This window comes from Hylobates moloch, unplaced genomic scaffold (genome assembly GCF_009828535.3).
Source record: "Hylobates moloch isolate HMO894 unplaced genomic scaffold, HMol_V3 SCAFFOLD_10, whole genome shotgun sequence".
Taxonomy (NCBI): domain Eukaryota; kingdom Metazoa; phylum Chordata; class Mammalia; order Primates; family Hylobatidae; genus Hylobates; species Hylobates moloch.
Window position 1 is genome coordinate 31,881,100 of NW_026652285.1, and position 27,124 is coordinate 31,908,223.

The 27,124-nt window shown below is 38.4% G+C and overlaps 1 protein-coding gene across 1 annotated transcript in view; it reads left to right on the top strand.

Annotated features, from left to right (window-relative positions):
- The window catches only part of LOC116475383 (phospholipid-transporting ATPase FetA-like), a 110,822-nt gene that overhangs the window by 5,175 nt on the left and 78,523 nt on the right, over positions 1-27,124 (top strand). The window contains 2 exon segments of the mRNA XM_058446046.1: positions 3,381-3,420; positions 5,474-5,554. Of these exon segments, the coding sequence (XP_058302029.1) occupies positions 5,545-5,554 (10 nt within the window). The 5' untranslated portion in view covers positions 3,381-3,420; positions 5,474-5,544.

Here is a 27,124-nt window from a genome sequence, read left to right on the forward strand (position 1 = left end):
AGAATTTGGCAAATTCTCAAAAGCTGGGAATCAGAAGTAATAAACTGAAGGAGATCTAGTCATCTAAATGGCATCATAGACTAGTAGCTCTTTGAACATCTTCCCACCACTCCCAGAATTTTAAAGTTCCTAGGTTTAGAAGGTTTTCCTAGAGTGTTTTGCTGTGAGAAAGACATTGTAGTTGAAATGAGGAGGGGACAAGACAGGGAGTTTAACTGAGAAGTGTCCTGTGGAGTGCTGGCAGTTTGGGGGCTGTGCCTTTTAAATGCATTTTAGGATAAGACTTGCCTTCTATTCCCCCCACCTTTTTTTTTTTTTTTTTGTATATGTTCTTCCATAGCTTTAGAAAAAAAAAAACTTTTGTTTTCTTCTGTAATTGTTAGCTTTGCTGAGATTCATGTGCTGGGAATCAGGATGGGGAACCTTGATTTCTGGAGTAACTCTAGGGATTTGTGCATTGGGTGTAATAGCTAATTCAGAGAAACTCGGACAGAGTAGACTAGAAGTTCTTAGGATTTTATACAACAGTTTGGGGAAAATGTAGCTTTTATTTTAGGGAATGATAGGCATATCGGCTTCTGTGAGAGCCCTTTCCTAAGGTTCTCAAAAGCATTTAAGTCAACCAGGAGTCTGTTCATGTGTCATCTCCTCTGATATTTTTTGTTCTTTTGTTTGTTGTTGTTGTTGCTGTTAAGAGACAGGGTCTCACTCTGTTGCCCAGGCTGGATTGCAGTAGTGTCTTCATAGCTCACGGTAAGCTCAAACTCCTGGGCTCAAGTGATCCTCCCACCTCAGCCTCCCAAGTAGCTGGGACTACAGGCATGAGCCACCATGCTTGGCTAATTACAAAAAAAAAAATTATAGAGATGGGATCTCACTACATTGTCCAAGCTGGTCTTGAACTCCTGGCCTCAAGCAGTCCTTCCACCCCAGCCTCCCAGAGTGTTGGAATTACAGGCATGAGCCGCTGTGCCTGGCCCTGTGCTGGTTTTTTTGTTGATGATGAGATTTTTTCTCCAGGAGACAGATTTATTCATTGAGTGTCCATTATGACTTCTTTGGACACGGTCTAGGTTATTTTAGTTGTAAGAGTCTGGCTATGCTGGTGTCACAGTTATGTCATTTCTGTGTTTCATTGTGTTTGCTATATTTTATGTGGTTTTCAGACTGAGCTAAATATAAACAAAGACTTGTCATTAAAGTCTGCCCCCAATACAAAATATTAAATATTTTATGCTTAACACATTCACCAGCCTTTTGTGTACAAGTAAGTGTGGTGGATGCAGGATGCTAGCAGCACAGAATCACAACTGTGGCTTAGGGGAACTTGAAGTCAGTTTGTAGTGTAACACCAACTGGAAGACTGTAGGGTAATAGGTCAGCACCCTATTCCCAACCCCTAGTTTCGGTCATCTATGTTATGCAATTTCGTGTACAGTTTAGGAAGCTTGGAGACTATCAACTCAAGGTTGGACAGGTTATTTCTACCTTTGGATTCTCCTAAGTGAAAGAACTTTAGTTCCTACAACTATGTCTTATAGAGGCTAGTGCTATTCCTTAACTTCTGTTTGGCACCTCTTTTATTACTCTTAGGTTTTTCAACATGCTTTTTAAAATGTCATGACTGTGTCTGCAAATATTTAGTAATTACAAAGAGAAAAAATAGTAAACTTACAGCAGAAAGTCTGGAAAGCACTATCTTAGCCAAGTGATCTATATTCACACACCACCAAGAATACATAGCAACAGCATGTTTCCTCATGATATCATGCACTGAGAAGGGCACATCACACAAATCCAAGTTTAGTCATATTCTACGGAACAACTGGCCAGTACCCTTCAAAAGTATCAAGGTCATAAAAAGCAAGGAAAGAATGAGGAACAGTAACAGGTTGGAGCAGACTAAAGGGACATAACAACTAAATGCAATATGGGATCCTGGGTTGGTTCTTGGAACAAAAAAAGATAATTGTGGGAAAAATGGTAAAATATTAAATTCTTTTTTTTTTTGAGATGGAGTCTCACTCTGTCACCCAGGCTGGAGTGCAGTGGTGCAATCTCAGCTCACTGCAAGCCCTGCCTCCTGGGTTCACACCATTCCCTTGCCTCAGCCTCCTGAGTAGCTGGGACTACAGGTGCCCGCCACCATGCCTGGCTAATTTTTTGTATTTTTTGTTGAGACAGGGTTTCACCATGTTAGCCAGGATGGTCTCGATCTCCTGACCTCATGATCCGCCTGCCTCGGCCTCCCAAAGTGCTGGGATTACAGGCGTGAGCCACCGTGCCTGGCCTAAAATATTAAATTCTATACTGTAGTTAATAGTATTATGCCAAGGTTAATTTGTTTGTTAATTATTCTATGGTTTGAAAGATACTAATATAAGGATAAAGTATGGGTGAAAGGTATATAGAAATTCTTTGTATTATTTTTGCAACTCTCTGTAAATTTAAAATCTCAAAACATTTTTTAAAATTTAGTGCCCCAAATTGGACATAATATTTCAGTAAAGATTATTTTGAAAATTACTCTCCTGAATAAGATAGGAAGAATATTTTCCCATAGTTGGTGAATTCACTTAATTTTTTTCAGCTTTTTATTATTATATATTGAATAGATATAAAGTTTATAACAAATGTGTAGTTGTAAAGAGTTAACAATAACAGAAGCACACGTATAGCTTGAAGCTCCCAGTATTCTCTATCTTACCCCTTTCCTTCTCTCTAACCTCTATCCTAAATTTTCTATTTTTTATTTTCTTACTTTTATTTATAGGTTTACCTTGATCTTTAACTTTATGTATGTAAATGATATAATACTGTATGTCTTCTTCTTCAAATTTTTTCCCTAAATATTATACTCCTGAGATTTATCAATGTTGATGTCATTCACTGATTTTCACTGCTGTATAGCTTTCCATTGTATGACCATACTAGAAGATACTTATTGATCTTATTGTTAATAACCATTTGCTGGTTTCCAGTTTTGCTGTTATAAGCGGTGCTATTACATACATCCTTGTTTCTTTAGGATATACACCTAAAAATGGACATGGTAATAAAAAGTTTCTTTAGGATATACACCTAAAAATGGACATGGTAAGATATCGAGTACATGCTTGATCAACCTTTTAGATAAGGCCAAATTGTTTTCTAAAGTGGTTGTCCAACTTTTAATACCACCACCAATATATAAGTGTTCTAGTGGTTCCATTTTTTCTGTAACACAATATTATTAGACTTTAAATTGTTTTACTTATATGGTGGGTATGTATGTTAAAATATTTAACCATTGCTATTTATTGATGGAGTACTTTGTGCCAAGCACTGTGGCAGGCAATTTCATACATTAATTAATTTCTCTCACAACTCTTCTATCGTAGCCCCATAATGAAGACTAATGCTATACTTCATTTTAAATACGTAAGTACTCCTAAACCTCTTCTGACAAATTTATTTATTAACTGGTCTTTCTCCACCCTGTATCTAAGTTATTTACTTTTAAAAAATTATTTTAGAAATTTGAGGCAGAAAGTTGTTAATAATTTATCCCAAGTCACATTGTTGTTAATTAGTAGCAGACCTTAAAACCCAATTTTCTGGCTCCTAGTCCACTTTTTAAAATTTAATTTTTTAGAACAGTTTGTGAATCAAGCAGCCCTCTGAACTAGAATAGGTTCAAAGAGACCGTCTAATCTATTTTTTGCTCCATCTCTTCCCTTTTTCCTTCTACACCTCAGTTCTTCCTCCTTTCCTTTCACATTCTTCCATGCCTTCTCTGAGTTTAACAGCTTAAATATACTTTCCAGTTGGCTGCCATGTGACATGATGTGTGTGCAGAAAACATTGCAAGATTGATGAGCACGTGGTTCCAACTGGAACAGTCATTACTCAGGCCCCTAGTTGGCTGGTATGTGCCTTATACCCATTTCACATTTCAAGGTGTGCTGCTTATAGGGATTTGGCCAGACTACCCTCTCAAAGCTGCTAGTGGCCCTGAAGGGGTGGGAGAGCTTCCAGAACTTCAGGCCATCCCATCCTTGGCTTTCCTTTTTCAGCCGTGGTAGGAACCCCATGCATGCTCTGGGAGTACAGGCAACTGGGAGTAGGTCTGGGTGCCCAGAAAATGGTGATATTGGAACTGCTAACATTGTTTAGGAGAACACAGATTCTGTGGATAGAAGAGACAGACCTGAAGTGGGGGTACAAAATGTGCAGCCCACAAACACAAGTAAATTTTGTTTGGCCTGCACCGTATTTAATTTTCTTTTAAAAAAAAATCTGGATACTTTTATAGGAAGCATTTGCTTACCAATTTGTCACAATGCCCAGCACTTCATTTCCTATAGTTTTTATCTGACTGCTGTTAACTTTCTAGCTCCTAAAGGTTTAGGATGCAACTCTGCCTAGATTCCTGAAATACAAATTGTATTCATAATGAGGTCACTTGAGACTCACTGAGGGCAGAACTAGAAGATGTATTATCTTTCCAAAGTGATCACAATTGTCAAGGTTATTTTTTTTTTCTAGCTGTTGAATATATCATGGCTGGGAACACCATTTTAGTTAGACTTTACACCTCTCTCAAGATTATTTTTCCCCTATGTTGGGATGTCTGGGAAAATTGAGGTGAAAATACCTATGAAGTTTTCTAGTCTTGACTCATCTATACTTTAGGGGACCTGAAAGAAATTGATTAAAATACATATACTTTATTGGCCTTTTTTGAGTTGGGTTAAGAATGGAGAGAAAAATAGGAAGCAAAGAAGGATATGTCTGTATAGCAAATCATGGGGTTTGATAAAGTATAATTTTTCCAAGTATTAAAAAATTCGACTTTTATATAAATATGAAATTAATAGGTCTCCAATATTTTATTTAATTTATTAATTAATGAGAGAACCAGTAAGATATTAAGATCAGTTCAAATGAAAAACTAAGAGCTAAATATTTATAGGCAATTTAATAAAGGAATGTTAAAATCTGATTTCTGAATGATATACAAAACTAATTAAGGTCTTAAAGTGCAATAAGTCATAAACTTTGGAGTCATCTTTTCCACCAGATATAAAAGATTTTTATCACTACTAGATAAAAATCTGTAAGTTAACCTCTGCCCTAACGAGTTATAAAATAGTCCAGTCAATAGAAAACTAATCAAAGATATAAGCCCAAAACTGTACTAAAACATCACCCAATAATTTCTTTCACCTATTTCTAGGTTTCAGATGATTTTTCTGACAATTGTAGTCATCGATTTCAACTTGGTTGTCAGGAAATGAAATCTGTTTCCCAAGCTTTGAAACTATAACTATGATGAAGATAAATAAAGTGAATTCCAAACTACCGTATGTGTCTTAGAGATAGATCATTTTGGACTTCAGGGATCAAGTTCCAAGTTTCTTAAGAATGTTTTTGAATGACACAGTATCAGCATGAGAAATTCTCATATTCTGAATCTTTATTTCCTTTATAGAAATTCCATGGAATTATAGTTGGTCTACTCTGCAATGTCTCTATTTAAAAGCCAAAGTGAGGACAGACAAGATGAACGTAGGTAAACTCAGGAAAATGTATCTGAGTATGTCATTGTTATTACCTCTGAAGTGTGTGTGTGTGTGTGTGTGTGTGTGTGTGTGTGTGTGTGTACATGCACATATGGCAGATCAACCTGGCAATCAGATTGTTAACCTACCAAACAACTGATCAGGAAAGGAAATATATTTTTCAAAAGTAAATACTTTGTACTTACAAGTACAAGCTCCACTATGTTATCATCTGAAAATCCTAATTTGAGTACTGCTCTCTTAACTTTTATATTTGGAAATTCACCAGTAAAGCTTGTGTACCTTTCCTTCTCTCCCCATTCTTCGTAACTGCCTCCTGCTAAAAAGAGGTGATCAGTGTGAAAAAAGGCTGCTGAGGCAGATAAGGTCCTCCTTTGCAGCCTTTTTGTGGACAGAACAAATGGATCTGTCTCTGTAGTAAGGGAGGATTTCCATACCATTTCCGTGCTTTCCTTTGGTGAATCAAGATTCTAAAGGGAGGCTGGGCGTGGTGGCTCACACCTGTAATCCCAGCACTGTGAGAGTCCAAGGCCAGCAGATCACTTGAGGCCAGGAGTTCAAGACCAGCTTGGCCAACATGGCAAAACTTATCTCTACTAAAAATAAAATTAATTAATTAATTAATTAACCAGGCATGGTGGCACATGCCTGTAGTCCCAGCTACTTGGGAGGTTGAGGGACAAGAATCACGTAAGCCTGGGAAGTGGTGGTTGCAGTGAGCCAAGATTGTGCTATTGCAGTCCAACCTGGGTGACAGAGGGAAACTCTATCTTTAAAAAAAAAAAAAAAAATTCCTAAAGGGAGCAGGAGTAATCACACTCCAGCCATCTTTCAGAATGGAACTGCCTGTTATGTGAGAACAACAACAACAAATTGTTTCTAACGTGAAATTTTGAAAAAGGAAGATTCAGATTTAGGCTTCCTTTTGAGGAATGGAGAAGGTGCAGAATGAAATCAGTTCACTAATTGAAGGTCGCAGTGTACTTTCTTTTCTTTTTTTTTTTAATAAGATGGAGTCTCGCTCTGTTGCCCAGGCTGGAGTGCAGTGGTGTGATCTCAGCTCACTACAAGCTCCGCCTCCCAGCTTCACACCATTCTCTTGCCTTAGCCTCCCGAGTAGCTGGGACTACAGGTGCCCACCACCACACCTGGCTAATTTTTTGTATTTTTTTTTAGTAGAGACGGGGTTTCACTGTGTTAGCCAGGATGGTCTCGATCTGACCTCGTGATCCGCCCGCCTTGGCCTCCCAAAGTGCTGGGATTACAGGCGAGTGTACTTTCTTTACTTGCTGTCATTGGGCGGTTGTCCGATTTCTTCCTGGAGGAAGCCCATGTCAAGGACACTGGTCCTAGTTCCACAAGTAGAAAGTCAGGAAGCTTCCATCCAAAGGAAAACCAAGGAGTCCTCTGCTACCCTCAGGAGAGCTAAAGGGCTAAATAACCCAGAAGATAATCAACTGCTCTGCATATTCTTATGAACAGAAAATACGGAGAGCAGAATACTTTAGGGAGTGGTAAGTTCCAGGCAAATGAAAAATGTAGTAATCATCGATAAAGACTGATCAATTCATTTGACAAATATTTATTGATTATTAAATAAGTGCTAGCCACTGTGCTAGGTATGGCAATACAATAGCAACAAAACTAGACAGAATTTCTGCTGTTAGCGAGATTATGGTTTAGTGAGGGGAAACGTTAATTAATTAACAGCATATTTAATAGCACCAATAAATATAAAATATCTGCCATAAATGCAGTGAAATAAATACCATATGGGAAGCATAGTAGTCAAGAGCATGAATTCTGGAGTCATACTGTCTAGGTTTGAATCCTAGCTCCACCACTTACCACGTTATCTTGGGCAAATCTCCTAATTTCTCTGTGCTACAGTTCTTCTTCTATAAAATGGGGATAATAATAAAAGTGGTACCACATAAGGTTGCTGTAAGGATTAAATTAGGTAATATTTATAAAGCATTTAGGATGGTATCTGCCACATGATAAACACTGGTAAATGTGTAAAAAATAATCTATAAGAGCTTGACACTTTCAATCAGAAAGATAATTAAGAACTTCATTTATAAATGTGTGTTATTTCAAAAGCCAAACATTTTACCAAGGAAAAAGAATTGAAACAAGTTTTCCTGGCATAAATCCCTACAGGTAGGCTAGGGTACTGCAGGTAGAGTTACTGCTTCTGCTATTTTGAGCAGTAAGCAATTAATACTGGTTTACTCAAGATTTTGGCCTATTGCACTGAATTTACAAAACAACAGTGCTAAACCCAATAATTTGGCAGGTAACACTATTTTGAATATTCAGAATCTTCAGGCCTATTCTGGTTGGAAAATCTACAGTACATAAATACTGGTCAGTTCTAACATCTTGGTTGTCTACCCTCTCCTTTCTATTTTCTTTTCTTTTTTTTTTTTTTGAGACAGAGTCTTGCTCTGTTGCCCAGGCTGGAGTGGAGTGGCATGATCTCAGCTCACAGCAACCTCTGCCTCCCAGTTCAAGCGATTCTCATGCCTTAGCCTCTCGAGTAGCTGGGATCACAGGCACGCACCACCATGCCCGGCTAATTTTTGTATTTTTAGTAGAGACGGGGTTTCACCATATTGGCCAGGCCAGTCTTGAACTCCTGACCTCAAATGGTCCACTCGCTTTGGCCTCCCAAAGTTCTGGGATTACAAGCATAAGCCACCATGCCGGGCCTCTCCTTTCTATTTTCTACCACCTCTTAGTTCAGCCTTTCATAATTTTAAGTGTTGACTATTACAGCCGTCTTTTAAGTGATCCTTCTGTCTGCACTCTGTTCCCCTGTAAATCTATCATATTAATGTTTCTGAAATTCCAGTTTATCACATTTTCCCCTGCTCAAAATCTTTGTAGGATTCTCTGAGATAAAATTTAATATCATTATCCTAATGTTAAAGTCCTGACTTGAAGTTCTTGTTTTCTGCCTCCTTCAGATTTTTGTACTTACTGTACTATCATACAACTTGTCTAATCTCAATGCCAAGCCTTTCATTAAGTCCTTTTTCCTGCCTACAAAACTGACCCCTGCATCTCTACCTAATTAACCTGTGTTCATCTCTTGAGTTTAGTGCAAGTCCTTCTCCATGAAGCTCTTTCCAACAATTCTGCCCTGCCTCCCTTTATCTCTCCTTCTTGAATTCCTGTAGTGCTTGGGTTCTACAGTCTTTGTTTGAGGCAGAGTTTCACTTTGTTGCCCAGGCTGGAGTGAAGTGGTGTGACCTTGGCTCATTGCAACTTGAGGCCCATTGCTTGAGCCTCCTGGGCTCAAGTGATCCTCCCACCTCAGCCTCCCAAGTAGCTGGGGCTAAAGGCACATGCCACCACACCCAGCTAATTTTTGTACTTTTTTATAGAGATGGGATCTCACTATGTTGCCCAGGCTGGTCTCAAACTTCTGGGCTCAAGTGATCCACCCACTTGAGTGGGCTCCCAAAGTGCTGGGATTACAGGTGTGAGCCACCATGCCTGGCCCAGTTTTTTAAAATAACAGTCTTATTGAGATACAATTAACATGTCACAAAATGCACCCTTTTAAAGCATGTAATTCAGTGATTTTAAATATATTCAGAGTTTTGAAACCATGACCATAGCTTAATTGTAGAACATTGTCATAATCCCAGAAAGAAACCCTATACCCGTTAGCATTCACTCTCAGTTCTTTCCTCTGCTCTCCTATCCCCTGGCAACCACTAATGGATTTTTCTGGACTTGACATATAAATAGAATCATATAATGTGGCCTTTTGTTACTGGCTTCCTTCACTTATGTTTTCAAGGTCCATCCTTATTGTAGCATGTGTCCTTTTTATGGCGGAATACTATTCCAGTGTTTGGATATACCATAATTTATTTATCTCTTCATCAGGTGATAGACGTTTGAATTGTTTCCATTTTTTGGGTATTATGAATAATGTTGCGGTAAACATATGTGTACAAGTTTTTGTGTGGACATATAATTTTAATTATCTTGGGTCTCTACAATTCATTTAACATCTTATGTATACCCTGCCTTGACATGCTTTGCTGTTTTACATCTATGTTGTGTGATTCCACTAGATTTTCTGCCTAGCATAGTGCCTACAGAGTTCTCTCTGTCCTAGAGAGTTTGCAAGACTGTCCCATTATTATATTTCTCCTTTCCCTTTCCTTTACCTTCCACACACTTCTGCAAATACCATCTTCACCACCACCACCACCACCACAAGACAACAATAAAAATTATCAACAGTTATCGAGAGGTAGCTTAATAATACTAGGTAGTAATTCAAAAGGTTGGAGTAAATCTATATGTATTGACATGGGAAGATGACCAATGCATAGTGTAAAAAGAAAAAGGTAACTTGCAGAGCAATACATTTAGTAGGATCTCATCAAAAATATATAGAGAGAGAGATGTGTATATATGCATAAATATTTGCATATAAATTCCTTGAAATGGAAGGGACCCAAAGGATATACACCAATCTATTTTTAGTGGTTTCCTTAGGAAAAGAAGGAGTGGAAGGCATAGGAAAGGAAACTTTAAATTTTTTCTGTATATATTTTTGTTTTTGAATCTTCTACAGTGAAAATGTATTTTTACATTACTTTGGGTAATTCTTAAAATTAATAAAAAGAAAAAAGTGTAATCACGAATGGAAAATAACTAAGTTGGAGAAACTAAAAAGAAAGGACAGGAAAGGAAAAAAAGAAAAAGAACTCCAGGAAGGAAGAGGGCATAGATATTGTGGCATGTAGAGAGGAAAGTTAATCAGAGTCTTAGTAACAGAATACTCTACAAAAGAGCATTTAAATAAACACAAAAGTAGACATTTAGGTTGCACAACTCTGTGAACATACTAAAAACCACTAATTTTTATACTTTCAATAGGTGAATTGTATGGTTTATAAATTTTATCTCATAAAGTTGTTTAGAAAAGACAGCTCAAAAGTTCCCAGTGGCCGGGTGCAGTGGCTCACACCTGTAATCCCAGCACTTTGGGAAGACAAGATGGGCAGATCACTTGAGATCAGGAGTTCAAGACCAGCCTGGCCAACATGGTGAAACCCTGTCTCTACTAAAAATACAAAAATTAGCCAGGCGTGGTGGCGTGTGCTTATAATCTCAGCTTCTCGGGAGGCTGAGGCAGGAAAATCGCTTGAACCCAGGAGGCAGAGGTTGCAGTGAGCCAAGATCATGCCACTGCATAAACAAAGAACTTTTTAGTATGTGTGTCCCATCAGATATTTGGGACATACTTATCTTGTATCTGAATGTTTTATTTGCTAAATCTGGCAACCCTAAACAGAAGGGGTTAAGGTTTGAATCTTTTAGATTTAAATTGCTTTTTTAGCATCACCAAGGCATTTTGTTTCTAACTGATGGCTTTTCATATAACTCCCAAACTCTTGTCTCCTATCCCAGGGAAGGTTTTATGATTGAGAAGCACTGAATGTAATGTCTAGCAGTTCAGTCATACAAGACTGATTTTACCTTTACTGCACTGATGAGAAATCATTGGTCCCAGATTCCAAATGTGGTCAGAGTACGAAAGCACAACTCCCAATTTCCATCCACCTGGATGTTCCTGTCAGCTTCTGCCCTACAGAAAGGGAGAAGCCAAAGGTCTGTAAAGGGAGTAGGGAATAGGGCCTTTGGTTTTTGAGCATGTCCTAAATTGTGCCAGCCAAACCAACCTTCTATGGACCCTTGTTAATAAATTGGACAGTTTTTATGATTATTTTGATTTTCTTTAGGCTCTTATCTTTTGAACAATTTTAGACTTGTTTTTGCTTAACTCAGACAGAAGAATTAATGAAGCTTTAGGGGATGGTCAGACTTAGAGGTGCAGGAGATCAGTAGTAGCTCAGGAGCTGGACTTTTCATGACACTCCAGACTTTAGTGAGCTTCCTCTCAAAGCTCTTCTTAACACTGCATTCAACACACCCTCTTCAGCCATGCTGAATATCCTCTGATTTGCTGACTTTTGCATAGACGTGTCAACAAACCATTAGCCTTAGCTGAGGCTCCTCTTTGAGTCCAGCTGTTCTGTGATTATATAGATCTTCCCATAAGGAGGAGGTGATTGTCCTCTACTGGAGGAGTTTGGACAGCAATCTGACCCCAATTTAGCAGAACATGTTTCTAAGCATTTTTCACTTGTGTACTTGTTCATTCAACAAATCTTTATTATATCCAGAGCCTAATGCTGAGCCAAGCAGTAGGCTACAGAGATTTAAAGAAAAGAAAAAACATAGTCTCTACCTTTTTTAAATAAATTGACACGAAATTGTATGTATTTATTGTGTACAACATGATGTTTTGAAATATAGCTTGATATACCTTCTAGAATGGTTATATCAAGCTAATTAACATATGCAGTACCTCACATAGTATCTCTGCAGGGAAGGCTTATGGCCTGGGGCAATTTTTAGTTCTGAGCAAGACGGCCTGGACCTTAGCTTGCTGCTGCTAGTGGATTACTGGGACTGTCAGATCTGTCTTGTCATGTTAATGGGAGCTGGGTGGGGCTTACTGCTACCTGCTACTCTTCACTCCTTGTGCGAACTCTTCTATACAGTAGAAACAGCTATACTTCTCCTTGGAATAATATCCCAGTGGCCAGAGAACTGCCCCTTGAGCTCCACAGGGGCTGCTACTTGCCCTGCATGTGGAGAGCCAGAGCACAGGACCTGCCTTATCCAGCCTCCACCTGGCTTTGCCCCTCCACCCGCCCTGGTAGCTTAACACAAACAACAGAAACTTTTGGGAGCTTTATGGCCCTACCCATTGCCTGAGAAATCAGAATACCCTCCCTGGAGAATATAAGGCAAGCACAAATCCCACCACTACTACCACAGCTGGTGCTCTTTTCCAAGTGCCACCTTGTGGCTAGAGGCCAACACAGTCCATTACAGCACCTCCAGGTAGAATAACACTGCACCCAGGAAGGAAGAAACGTGTGCCTAACCTCAGCTATCACCACTGTCTGCACCACCTTAGCTGACCAGGAGGTCCTGAGTCTGTTCACGTGACCAGGTCATTACTTACTACCACTGGCATTTGAGAAAGCCAACACACTAAGTCTATCTATAACCAAGGAATCTCACAGAGTCTATGTAACTCCCCTGCAAACCCCATCAGAGCCAGTGCTAGTACCTGCTTCTGGGAAACTTGAGAACAGGTCATATCACTGGATCCCTTGCAGACATTCCCTAGTACCAGCCTGGAGTGTGGCAACCCCTCTAGGTGGCTAGATCCAGAAGAGCAACAGAATTCACAGTAGTCTGGCTCTCAGGGACTCCTACTTCTAGGGGAAAGGGGAGTATACTACATCAAGGGAATACCCCATGGGACAAAAGACTCTGGATGGCAGGCCCTGAGTCCCAGATCTTTCTGCTGGTGGAAGTTTCTTTCAGCAGGGGCACAGTTGCAGTGCTGGGCTTAGCAGGGAAAGTCTGCAGCTCTACTCCAACAGCCAGGCACCAAGCCTGCTGCTTGTGAAGAGTCTCAGAGAAGGGGACTTCTTTTCCCCCTCATCCACCATTGCAGACACAGCTGGGGCTTCTCCCCTGGGAGCTTGGTGTGAGTGCATCTATGCATAGCCTTTCTGGAACACTTCAAGGTGACTGTATCCTCATAGGAGGAGCACTCTCCAGGTTCAGGCTTGCACAAGAGGTAAGTCACAATTCTTCCTTACTTGAAACATCAACATTCCTGCAGATGAAAAGAGGTACCTGTCTGATCTGAATAGCTAGAACACGGTCAGGAGTGTGCCCTGCTGGCCTGGCAGGGGAGCTATGTGGCTCCCACCCTTCCCCCGATAAAACCTCAGTGTTTCTCACTGAGAGCTCCCCCAGCCACCTCTGACAAAGTTGGGACCTCTGCCCACCATTGGGTACTGCATTTACCCACCTGCTTCAGCCACAACTGGTTTCTACACAGGAATACCTCCTCTGCTGGCCTGAAGCCCAGACTGTTCAACCAGTAAATAAAATACTAGGGAAAAATAAGTAAGCAAAAAGGTGTATACCACAGGGGAATGAAATAAGTAAGCTTCAAGAGAACTCTGCCATTCCAACCTCCTGTGAGACGGTAAACTTGCGCACACACTGTGCACATTGTTACTACAAACTAGCATCTGAGAAGGCCATCATACAAAGACTCCCAATAACCAAGGAACTTACATAGAATCTTCACCCCTGAAAGCATCAAGAGCCGAATTAGGCTATAGTAAACATTAAAGTCAGATCCTTAACAGGGTAAAAATAAATTTTTAAAAAACACAATAAAAATAATTCTATAATAACTAGAAGAAATGGTCTACCCAAAAGAGAGGGAACCAGAAAAATAATTGTGGTAATATAGCAAAACAGGGTTCTATAGCAACCCCAAAAGATCACATTAGCTCTCCAGCAATGGATCCAAACAAAGATGAATTTTTTTTTTTTTTTTTTTGTGATGGGGTCTCCCTCTGTCACCCAAGCTAGAGTGCAGTGGCGTGATCTTGGCTTACTGCAACCTCCGCCTCCTGGGTTCAAGCGATTCTCCTGCCTCAGCCTCCCCACATAGCTGGGACTACAGGTGTGTGCCACCACTCCCAGCTATTTTTGTGTGTGTATTTTTAGTAGAGACGAGGTTTTACCATGTTGGCCAGGCTGGTCTCGAACTCTTGACCTCAGGTGATCCACCCACCTCGGCCTCGCAAAGTGCTGGGATTACAGGCATGAACCACCACACCCAGCCAAGCTGAAATATTTGAAATACCAGATAAAGAATCCGAATGGTTGATTATTAAGCTTTGATTATTTCCTTGAGTACAAGGAGATACCAGAGAAAGGTGAAAGCCAACACAAAGAAATTTTAAAAAAAAAAATTCAGGGTATGAATGAAAAATTTTCTAAAGAGATAGAGATCTTGAAGAATAGCTAATCAGAACTTCCATAAATGAAAGACACATTTAGGGAATTACAAAATGCAGCAGAAAGATTTAAAAATAGAACAACCAGAAGAAAGAATTTCAGAGCTTGAGGACAAGGCTTTCAAATTAACCCAATCAGAAAAAATAAAAAAGAATAAAAATAAATGAACAAAGTCTCCAAAAATATGGAATTATGTAAAATGGCCAAACCTAAGAATAATTGATGTTCCTGAAGGAGAAGAAAAAGCAAAAAGTTTGGAAAACTTATTTGAAGGAATAAATGAGGAAAACTTCTCTGACCTTGCTAGAGATTTAGATATCCAAATACAAGAAGCATAAAGAAATCCTGGGAGATTCCTTGCAAAAAGGACATCACCAAGCATATAGTCATCAGGCTATCTAAAGTCAATGTGAAGGAAAGAATTCTAAGAGCAGTGAGACAAAACCATCAGTTAACCTGTAAAGGAAAACCCATCAGACTAACAGAAGACTTCTCAGCAGAAACCTTACAAGCCAGAAGGGATTGGGGTCCTATCTTTAGCCTCTTTAAACAGAATAACTGTCAGCCAAGAATTTTGTATCTATCAAAATTAAGTTTCATAAATGAAGGAGAAATAAAGTCATTTTCAGACAAATGCTGAGGGAATTTGCCACTACCATACCAGCCCTACAAGAAATTCTAAAGTTCTAAATCTTGAAACAAAAGCTTGATAGGCAGCAAAATAAACCTCTTGAAAGCATAAAACTAACAAGACCTATGAAACAATAACACAATGAAAAATACAAAGTACCTAGGTAACAACGTGATGAATGGAACAGTACCTCACATCTCAATGTTAAATATAAATTGCTTAAACGCTCCACTTAAATGATACAGATTGGCAGAATGGATTAAAAAAAATCACAAACCAAATATCTGCTGTCTGCAAGAGATTCACCTAACATGTAAGGATTTATATAAACTCAAGGTAAAGGGGTAGAAAAAGATACTCCATATAAATGGAAACCAAAAGCAAGCAGGAGTGGCTATTCTTATCTAAAATAAAATAGACCTTAAAGCAACAACAGTGAAAAAAAGACAAGGTCATTATACAATGATATAAGGCTCAATCCAACAAGAAGGTATTACAATCCTAAATTTATATGCATCTAGTGCTGGAGCTCCCAGATTCGTAAAAGAGTTACCACTAGACCTATTAAATGAGATGGATAGCAACATAATAATAGTGGGGAACTTCAGTATTCCACTGACAGTACTAGAGAGATCATCAAGACAAAGTCAATGACAACAAAAAAATGGACTTTAAATGACACTCTCGAACAAATGGACCTAACAGATATTTACAGAACGTTCTACCCAAGATATGCACAATATACATCAATACATTTAACATTCTCCAAGATAGGCCATATGATAGGACAAAAAACAAGTCTTAATAAATGTATAAACATCAAAATTATATCAAGTATTTTCTCAGACCACAGTGGAATAAAAGTAGAAATTAACTGCAAAAGAAACCCTCAAAACTATACAAATACATGGAAATTAAACAATCTGCTCCTGAATTATTTTTGATTTAACAGTGAAATCAAGATGGAAATTTGAAAATTCTTTTAAATGAATGACAATAGTGACACAGATTATTAAAACCTCTGAGATACGGCAAAAAAAGTGCTAATGGGAAAGTTTATAGTGCTAAATGCCTGCATCAAAAAGTTGGAAAGATCACAAGTTGACAATCTAATATCACACCTCAAGGAACTAGAGAAACAAGAACAAACTAAACCCAAAGCTAGCATAAGAAAAGAAATAATAAAAATCAGAGCAGAACTAAATGAAATTGAAACAAAAAAATGCAAGAGATAAATGAAAAAAAAAAAGCAGGTTCTCTGAAAAGATAAAATTGATAGGCTATTAGCTAGATTAACCAAGAGAAGAGGGAAAATTCAAATAAATTCAATTAGAAATAAAACTGGAGATATTACGGTTGACACCACAGAAACATAAAAGATCATTCGAGACTACTAACAACACCTCTATGAACAGAAACTAGAAAATCTAGAGGAAATGGATAAATCCTGGCAACATACAACTCTCCTAGATTAAGTCAGGAAGAAATAGGTCCCCTGAACAGACCAATAACAAGCAGTGAGACTGAATGAGTAATTTTTAAAAATTGCTAGCAATAAAAAAGCCCAGGGCCAGATGGATTCTAATGTGAATTCTACCAGACATTAAGAGAAGAATTGGTACCAATTCTACTGAAATATTTCAAAAGATTGAGAACGAAGTAATCCTCCCTAAAACATTCTATGAAGCCAGTATCACCCTGATACCAAAACCAGGAAAGAACATTTAAAAAAAAGAAAACTACAGACCAATATCCCTGATAAACATAGATGCAAAAATCATCAACAAAATACTAGCTAACCAAATCGAACAGCACATCAGAAAGATCAAGTGAGTTGATGAAACCTACCATAATCAGGTGGGTTTCATCCCAGGGATGCAGGGATGGTTTAACATATGGAAATCAATAATCATGACACATCACATAAACAGAATTAAAAACATATGATTGGCTGGGCACGGTGGCTCACACCTGTAATATAACACGTTGGGAAGCCAAGGTGGGTGGATCATGAGGTCAGGAGTTCAAGGCCAGCCTGGTCAACATAGTGAAATCCCATCTCTACTAAAAATACAAAAATTAGTCAGGCATGGTGGCATGCACCTGTAGTCCCAGCTACTCAGGAGGCTGGGGCAGGAAAATCACTTGAACCCGGGAGGCAGAGGTTGTGGTGAGCCACGATTGTGCCACTGCACTCCAGCCTGGCAACAGAGCAAGACTCTGTCTCAAAAAAAAAAAAAAGTATTATCATCTCAATAGATGCAGAAAAAGCATTTGATGAAATCCAGCATCTCTTTGTGATACTCTCAATAAACTAGGTATAGAAGGGGACTTGCCTCAAAATAATAAAAGCCATATATAACAAACCCACAGTCAACATCATACTGAAGGGGAAAAGTTGAAAGTATTCCCTCTGAGAACTGGAACAAGACAAGGATGCCCACTTTCGCCATTTCTATTCAACATAGTCTATTAGGAAGTCCTAGCCAGAGCAATCAGGCAAGAGAAAGAAATAACGGGCATCTCAATTGTAAAGAGGACATCAAACTATCTCCATTCACTGGTGATGTGGGCATATACCTAGAAGACCCTGAAGACTCCTCCAGAAGACTCCTAGATTTAATAAACGAATTTTGAAAGTCTCAAATTACAAAATCAGTGTACACAAATCAGTAGCACTACTATACACCAACAGCCACCAAGCTAAGAATCGTATCAAGAACACTCAATCCCTTTTAAAACAGCTGCAAAAAATATAAAATACCTAGGAATATATTTAACTAAGGAGGTGAAAGATCTCTACAAGGAGAACTATAAAACAATGCTGAAAGAAATCATAGATGATACAAACAAATGGAAACACATCCCATGCTCATGGATTAGATGAATCAATACTGTGAAAATGACCACAGTGCCCAAAGCAATCTACAGATTCAATGTAAGTCCTATCAAAATGCCAGCATAATTTTTCACAAAATTAGGAAAAACAATTCTATAATTTATATGGAACCAAAAAAGACTCTGAATAGCCAAAGCAATCATAAGTAAAAAAAAAAAACAAACCTGGAAGCATCACATTACCAGACTTCAAATTATACTACAAGGCTATAGTTACCAAAACAGCATAGTACTGGTATAAAAGTAGGAACATAAACCAATGGAACGGAATAAAGAACAGAGAAATAAAGCCAAATACTTACAACCAACGGATCTTTGACAAAGCATACAAAAACATGAATTGTGGAAAGGACACCCTATTTAATAAATGGTGCTGGGAAAACTGGTTAGCCACATGTAGAAGAATGAAACTAGATCCCAATCTCTCACCATATACAAAAGTCATCTTAAGATGGATCAAGACTTAAATCCAACACCTGAAACCATAAAAATTCTAGAAGATAACCTCGGAAAAACTCTCTTGAACATTGGCCTTGGCAAAGAATTCATGACTAAAACCCCAGAAGCAAATGCAACAAAAACAAATAAATGGGACCTAATTAAACTAAAAAGCTTCTGCACAGCAAAAGAAATAATCATCAGAGTAAACAGATAACCTACAGAATGGGGGAAAATATTTGTAAACCCTGCATCCATCAAAGGACTAATATCCAGAATCTAAAAGAAACTTAAACAAATTAGCAAGAAAAAAACTAATAATCCCATCAAAAAGTGAGCAAATGACATGAATAGACATTTCTCAAAAGAAGATATACAAATGTCCAACAAACATGAAAAAAATGCTCAGCATTACTAATCATCAGGGAAATGCAAATTAAAACTGCAATGATATACCACCCTGCTCCTACAAGTCTAGCCAAAAAACAATAGATATTGGTATGGATATGGTGAAAAGAGAAGGATGTGGTTGTAAGTATTTGGCTTATACACTGCTGGTGGGAATGTAAATTAGTACAGTCTCTATGGAAAGCACTATGGAGATTCCTTAAAGAACTAAAAATAGATCTTCCATTTGATTCAGCAGTCCTACTGCTGGATATCTACTCAAAAGAAAAGAAGTAATTATGTGAAAAAGACACATGCACACATGTTTACTGAAGCACAGTTCACAGTCGCAAAGATACAGAACCAACCTAAGTGTGCATCAACCAATGAGTGGATAAAGAAAATGTGGTATACATACACCATGGAATACTACTCAACCATAAGAAGGAATGAAATAATGTCTTTTGCAGCAACGTGGGTGGAGCTGGAGGACATTACTCTAAGTGAAGTAACTCAGGAATGGAAGACTAGCTACTGTATGTTCTCACTTATAAGTGAGAGCTAAGCTATGAGTTCACAAAGGCATACAAAGTGGTAAAATGGAGTTTGGAGACTCAGAAGGGGGAGGTTGCAAATGGAGTGAGGAGTAAAAAACTACATATTGGGTACGGTGTACATTGCTTGGGTGATGGGTGCACCAAAATCTCAGAATTCACCACTATATAATGCATCCGTGTAACCAAAATCACTTGTACCTCAAAAGCTACTGAAATATTTTAATGGTTTTTTAATTAACATGAAATTACATATATTTATTGTGTACAACACGTTTTGAAATGCACACACACACACAAAACCCCTTCCAGAATGGTTAAATCAAGCTAATTAACATATACATTACCTCACATAGTTGTCATTTTTACGGTGAGAGCACTTAAAATCTCTTTGAATTTTTCAAGAATACAATGTATTGTTATTTATTATAGTCACCATGTTGTACAATAGATCTCTGGAACTTATTCTTCCTATCTAACTGAAATTTGTAATCTTTGATCAACATTTCCCCAACTCCTCCCTCATCAGCCTCCCAGCCCCTGGTAACCACCATACTATCCAGCCATAAAAAAAGAGGTAAATCCTGTCATTTTGCAACAGCATGGATGAATCTGGAGAACATTATGTTAAGTGAATAAACCAGACACAGAAAGACAAATACTGCATGATCTGACTCATATGTGGCATCTAAAAAAGCTGATCTCGTGGTCTCTACCTATAAGGAGCTCTTTGTTTAGTGGGAGAATGCTGGTATTGTAAGTAAGTATGATAAGTAAGTTAAATATAAACCATGGGATGTAGCTGTGGGTAGACTGAACCAGAAACACATAATGAAATGGTGGTGAGAAAACAAATTAGTTACTGCCCTTTCTGCAGGGCCATGGATACTGGCCTTTTCTGTGATGACTCTGCTACATCATTTAGCTGTTCTTCTTACCATACGTTTTTTTTTAAGAGATGGTGTCTTGCTGTGTTGCCCAAGCTGGTGTTGAACTCCTGAGTTCGAGCAATCCTCCCCCTTCAGCCTCCCAAAATGCTGGGATTACAGGTGTAAGCCACCATGCCCAGTCATTTTACCATTCCTTACGTGGAAATATCTGGTGGTTATGCTCCAGATATCTCAGGAATGAAGTCTGGAGAGATGAAAAATAAATTTTCTTGTGTATTCAAGACTTTAAGCCATATGGTTAGCTAAAATCTACTGATAGCTGTAATGTTTTAGATTATTTGACTACCATAGGATAAACTGTGATCATTTGGAATCTGTGTGAGAAATTCCAGTATTCTTAATGCAAACTGACTCTGTATTAGTTCATTCTCATGCTGCTATAAGGAAATACCCAAGACTGGGTAATTTATAAAGAAAAGAGGTTTAATTGACACACAGTTTCCACATGGCTGGGGAGGCCTCGGGAAACTTACAATCATGGCAGAAGGCACCTCTTGGCAGGGCAGCAGGAGAGAGAATGAGTGCAAGCAGGGGAAATGCCAAAGACTTATAAAATCAGATCTCATGAGACTCATTCACTATCATGAGAACAGCATGGGGGTAACCACCCCTGTGATACAGTTACCTCCGCGTGGTCCCACCCTTGACACGTGTGGATTATGGGATTACAATTTAAGATGAGATTTTGGGTGGGGTCACAGCCAAACCATAACTGTCTCCAACTAATCTGACCTGAAATTAGCCCTTTATCCTTCCCCTTGCAGCTATCTTCACTTATTTTTAGAGACAGGAAAAGGAGATTTCTATGACAGCCATTAAGTGACTTGGCTGAAATCACCTAGGCATGCTAATCTAGAACTACAGCAAGAGGTCATTGCTAAATTTGCCCTGCCATCATGTGGGCTTAATAGAACTGTGAATACAATAGTATATGGAGAGTAAACCTTGACTAATCCAGTAGTTAAGAGACTTGCACTCCAGAAGATCATCTCATTGTTCTTGCATTAGCTGGAAAATCCCATTTGTGATCAATTCCCCATTGTGAGCAAGGCAATATTTGTTCAGAATCTCCTAAGCCTGATTGCCACCTGACTAACTGGCCTTCATTCCTTTTCTGCCCTCCTCCTTCTTTTCCTGGTTACTTATATTTCAGTGTGCTACTTTCTTTTGTTTCATCTTACAGAGCTCATTTTCCATTTTAGTTTCTGCCATTTCCTTGCTAGGATAATTGCCAATCTTCTGTAGCTTTAACCCCTAAAACCTGAGGTGGTATTACATATATTGCATAAGAGCTAAGTCTTTCACCCTGGCATTTGAGTCAAAACTCTAAGCATTATATCCTTAAACAGAGGCTTCTTCTACTTTGAGACTTCTACTACCTTTTTACCAGGTAGACAGAATTCTCCTCACTAGACTATAGCTTTTGTACACTTCCTTTTCCACTACCTGGATTAGCCTAGTGCATCCACAGAAGGTAGCTGAAAGTTCAAAATCTATTTTGGGCACAGACAACTATATCAGTGATGCATATGGAATCTCCTTGACATATTATATGATAAATAACAGAATATAACATTTAATGTGTACTCTTTTTTTGGTTGTTGTTAGAGGCAGGGTCTCCCTCTGTCACACAGGCTGAAGTGCAGTGGCATGATCAAGCTCACTGCAGCCTCCAACTCCTGGGCTCAAGCGATTCTTCCACCTTAGCCTCCTATGTAGCTAGGACTACAGGTGTGTGGCACCATGCCAGCTACATTAAAAAAAAATTTTTTTTGTAGAGACAGGGTCTCGCTACCTTGACCAGGCTGGTCTTGAACTCCTGGCCTCAAGTGAACCTCCCACGTTGGCCTCCCAAAGTGTTGGGATTACAGGCATGAGCCATTGCACCCAGCCTAATGTGTACTTTTGTGTGGTTCTTATTTTTTATTTATTTTTCATTCACCTTTTCTCAGGTTGAAAATGTGTACTTTTGATTTGTCAGGAATCAGATAGGCGCTTTACATTTATCACCTCATTTAGCCCTATTAGCATATACAGTAGGTTTTACTACCCCATTTTACACATGAAGAAACTAAAGCCAAGAAATGAAAAGTGACTTGCCCTAGGTCACTTAACAATTTAGTTGCAGAGTCCAGTCTAGAATAGCTAAAATGTCCTGAGCATTTTTAATTATTAGGAATTGTTCTCAAATATTTTGTGTGCCTTAACTCATTAATCCTCCCAATAACCTTATGAGTAGATATTATTATCATTTCCATCTTACAGAAAAACAAAATGAATCTCAGGCTAAGTTACTTTCTCAAGGCTAAGAAATCTGGCTTTCTAGCCCCCAATTCCTCTTCTCCTCTTGGTGAAAATCCTACTTTCCTTTTTCCTTCTTTCTTCGTGGCAGGTCTGTCATCAAAGAACCAAAACAAGGTGAAGGTTAATCCTGCCCTGACTTTGGAGTCTCAGTCCGTCTTCGCCAACTCAGGCTCTGAAGTAGAAGACTAAGATTTGAACCCTGACAGCCTGACTCAATTGTCTGTGTTCTTAACCACTATGGGAGCTTGCTATATTTTTTAACTTTAAGTCTACTGCACACTTTATAACACCAGATTGCCTCACTTCACCAAGATGTCTGGCCCTTTTAGTTCAATTATTTCACCATGCCCAGGCCAGCTTTTAGGACAGGTCCTTTGAAACCAGTCTTTGACTGAATAGGCTGTAGACTCAACCCTCAGTTCCTAATGGAGAATGAATTTTCCATAGTCACAAGTGGCTAGAAGTAGGTGTTTGTCCCCTTGAGTTCCATAGCTAGAACTTCTTCAGCTAGACTATTTCCTAGACTCTCCTTGTCTCAACTAATTTCCAACCTTCTGTCATTCTAACCTCTCACCCATAATTCATATTTTGTCATTCTTGTTTCAGCCAAACAGGAATAACCTTTGAATTAACAAGTAATGGGGAAAACAGTCACCCAGTCTTCTCTCACAGTATTTACATGCCCCAGGGAATCTTGAATTAATTTTTATTATCCAGTCTGAAAACTTTCTTCCTGCCTTTATGATCTCAAACAAGACTGGTTACTTTCTTTCCTTACAGCCTGCCTTTTTTCTCTCTCAAACATTTAGTTTATTCTCTTAGATGGTTGTGCAAAGTGATGTTTTAACCACTTTTCTCATCATTCCTTCTTTTCATTCATCATAGACCTCTTAGGAAATCTGGCTTTCTAGCCCCCAATTCCTCTTCTCCTGGTGAAAATCCTACTTTCCTTTCTCCTTCTTCTTTCTTCATGGCAGGTCTGTCATCAAAGAGCCAGAACACGGTGAAGGTTAATCCTGCCCCTACTTTGGAGTCTCAATCTGTCTTTAGCAACTCAGGCTCTGAACCTTGGGATCTACTGCTTTACTTTACTCTTCAACTCAAAGAGGGAGATATGTGTTCAGTATTCAGTTGTTGTGTAGAGGCTGAACCCCAGGTATCCCTCAGAACTAGTGAGAGAATGGCCTGTTTCACCCAGATAAGCTACTGGCAGAGGCTGTTAGACCCTTGTTAGGTTAAAAAATAATCAGGGATATTTAGGATTAAATTTAATAAGAAATGTGAAATCCAGTAAGAAAATATTATAACTTTATCAAGAGTTATAAAATAATATTTTTAAACAAATAGAGAGGTTTTACTGGTCTGAAGGGATAAATGGCATGGGAGAAACTGATTTTATTCACTAATCCATTAATATATTGAGTATGAACATAGCCTGTCCAAGGACTGGAGAATCTCAACACTAGTAGAAACACCAATACTTCTCTGGTGCCCTGCCTTAATCAGGTAGCTATCTGTGCCCCCTGAGAAAGTCCCTGCACAAAGGGCATAGGCCATACACCAGCTCTAAATCCTAGATGTGACTAAATTATCTGAGCTATGCATATTCCACTGCTTCAGAGAAGCTAAGCTTCAATGATTAGCAGAAGCCCTTGCATCACGCAATTGTAAATAAGCCACTAACCAGTCAAAATAAAGCTCCACAAAATATATCAATCCCATCTCACATAAGTATAAAACTTCTCCCACGTTTATTCAACTAGTAATCATCCAGTAACCATCTGAATAATCACAAGAATAAAATATAACAAGGAAGAAATGTCCTAGTCCAGTAGAACAAACTACAAGCTGCATAGCTGGGTTGTAAGCATAGTCTAGAGAAGACTCATAGCCATTTGCTTACGTATTGCTGGTAAGCTGACTATACAGACATGATCATCATGCACAAACGAGTGGCGTCCCAGGAGGACACCAACAGCTATCTCTCTGTCTCTCCCACAGGAATATAGCATGTTACCAGATAGGGGACTAATATTGCAAAAATGTCAACTCTATGCAAATTAGTGTATATAATCTAAATCTGTTTACTCTCAAATCCTTGGGCAAACCTAGCTGAACATCCCAGTTTCATATTGGTCACAATTTGTACAAATGGTAACCACAAAGAAAAAGCCTCTAGTAGATACAGAAAAGAGAAAGATAGGAATCAAAGCACACCACTACAAAAGTCATCAGATCACAAAGGAAGACAGCAAGAGAGGAACAAAGGAACTACAAAACACTCAGAAAACAACAAAATGGCAATAGTAAATACCTATCTATAATTACTTTAAATGTAAATAGATTGAATTCTCCCATCAAAAGACTGACTAGAATGGTTGAATGAAAAAACAAAACAAAACAAAAAAATAAGATCTAACAATATGCTACCCACAAAAGAGTCACTTTAGCTTTAAGGACATACATAGGCTGAAAGTGAAGGGATGTAAAAAGATATTCCGTGCAAATGGTAACCAAAAGAGGGCAAGGGTGGCTATACTTATGTCAGAAAAATCTGTCATAAGACACAGAAAGGTCATTATTTAATGACAAAAGGGCCAATTCATAAATAGAATATAACACTAGTGAATATAAATGCATCCAACAACAGAGCACTTAAATGTATAAGGCCAAAGGAAGACAGCAAGAGAGGAACAAAGGAACTGCAAAACACTCAGAAAACAATTAACAAAATGGCAATGGTAAATACTTACCTATCTATAATTACTTTAAGTATATAAGGCAAAGATAAACAGAACTGAAGGGAGAAATAGACAGCAGTACAGTAAAGTAGAGAACCTCAATAATCCACTTTCAGCAATAGAATCATTCAGAAAGAGAATCAAGGAAGCAGTGGACTTGAATAACACTATGAACAAATGGACCTAACAGATATATACAGAACATTCCATCCCCAAACAGCAGAATGTATTGTTCTTTTCAAGTGCACATGGATCTGTTCTCCAGTATAAATCATATGTTGGGCCGTAAAACATGTCTTAACAAATGTAAAAAGATTGAAAGTATATTAAGTATCTTTCCTAACCACATGGTATGAAACTAGAGTAACAACCAATGGGTGAAAAAAAAAAATCCAAAAGGTGAGATAAAAATACCTTTATACAAATGGAAACATAACAAAACTTACGGGATGCAGCAAAAGTTGTTCTAAGAAGTTTATTGCAATAAATGCCTACATTAAGGAAAAAAAAAGAAAGATCTCGATTAAACAACCTACCTTTATACCTTAAGGAACTAGGAAAAGAACAAATTAAGCCCAAAGTTGGCAGAAGGAAGGAGTTAGAGTAAAAATAAATAAAATGGAGAATAGAAAAACAAGAAAAATTAATGAAACTAAGAATTGGTTTATTGAAAAGATAAACACAATTGACAAACCCTTAAGTAAACTTTTATTTTTAAAAGAGAAGACTCTAAAATCCAAAATGAAAGAGAAAATGTTACAACTGATGCCACAAAAATAAAAGGGATCACAAGAGACTATTATAAAGTTATATGCCAACAAATTAAATAACCTAGAAGAAATGGATAAATTCCTAGAGACATGCAACCTACCAAGCCTGATTAACAAAGAAAAAATCTGAACAGACTAATAAGTAAGGAGATCGAATTAGTAATCAAAAACCTCCCAGCAGGCCGGGTGCAGTGGCCCACGCCTGTAATCCCAGCACTTTGGGAGGTCGAGGCAGGCAGATCACTTGAGGTCAGCAGTTTGAGACCAGCCCGGCCAACATGGCGAAACCCCATCTCTACTAAAAATACAAAAATTAGCTGGGCGTGGTAACAGGCGCCTGTAATCCCAGCGTCTTGGGAGGCTGAGGCAGGAGAATTTATTGAACCAGGGAGGTTGCAGTGAGCTGAGATCGTGCCACTGGCACTCCAGCCTGGGTGACGGAGTGAGACTCTGTCTCAAAGCAAAAACAAAAACAAAACCTCCCAACAAAGAAAAGCCCAGAACCAGATGGCTTCACAGGTTAATTCTATCAAACATTTAAAAAATAATTAACACTAGTCCTTCTTAAACTCTTCCTAAAATTGAAAAAGAGAGAACACTTTCAAACTCATTTTATCATGCCAGCATTACTCTGATACCAAAGCCAGACAAAGACACTACAAGAAAAGAAAATTATTGGCCAATACTCCTGATAGATGCAAAAATCCTCAACAAAATCCTAGCAAATAAATTCAGTATCACAGTAAAAGAATCATATATCATGACCAAGTGGGTCTTATCTCTAGGATGCAGAGATCACTTAACATATGCAAATTAATCAATGTGATATACCACATTAACAGAGTGAAGGATAAAAACCTCATTATCTCAGTAGATACAGAAAATGCATATGGTCAATTGATTTTTAACAAGGACGTTAAAACTATTCATTGGGAAACGAATAGTCT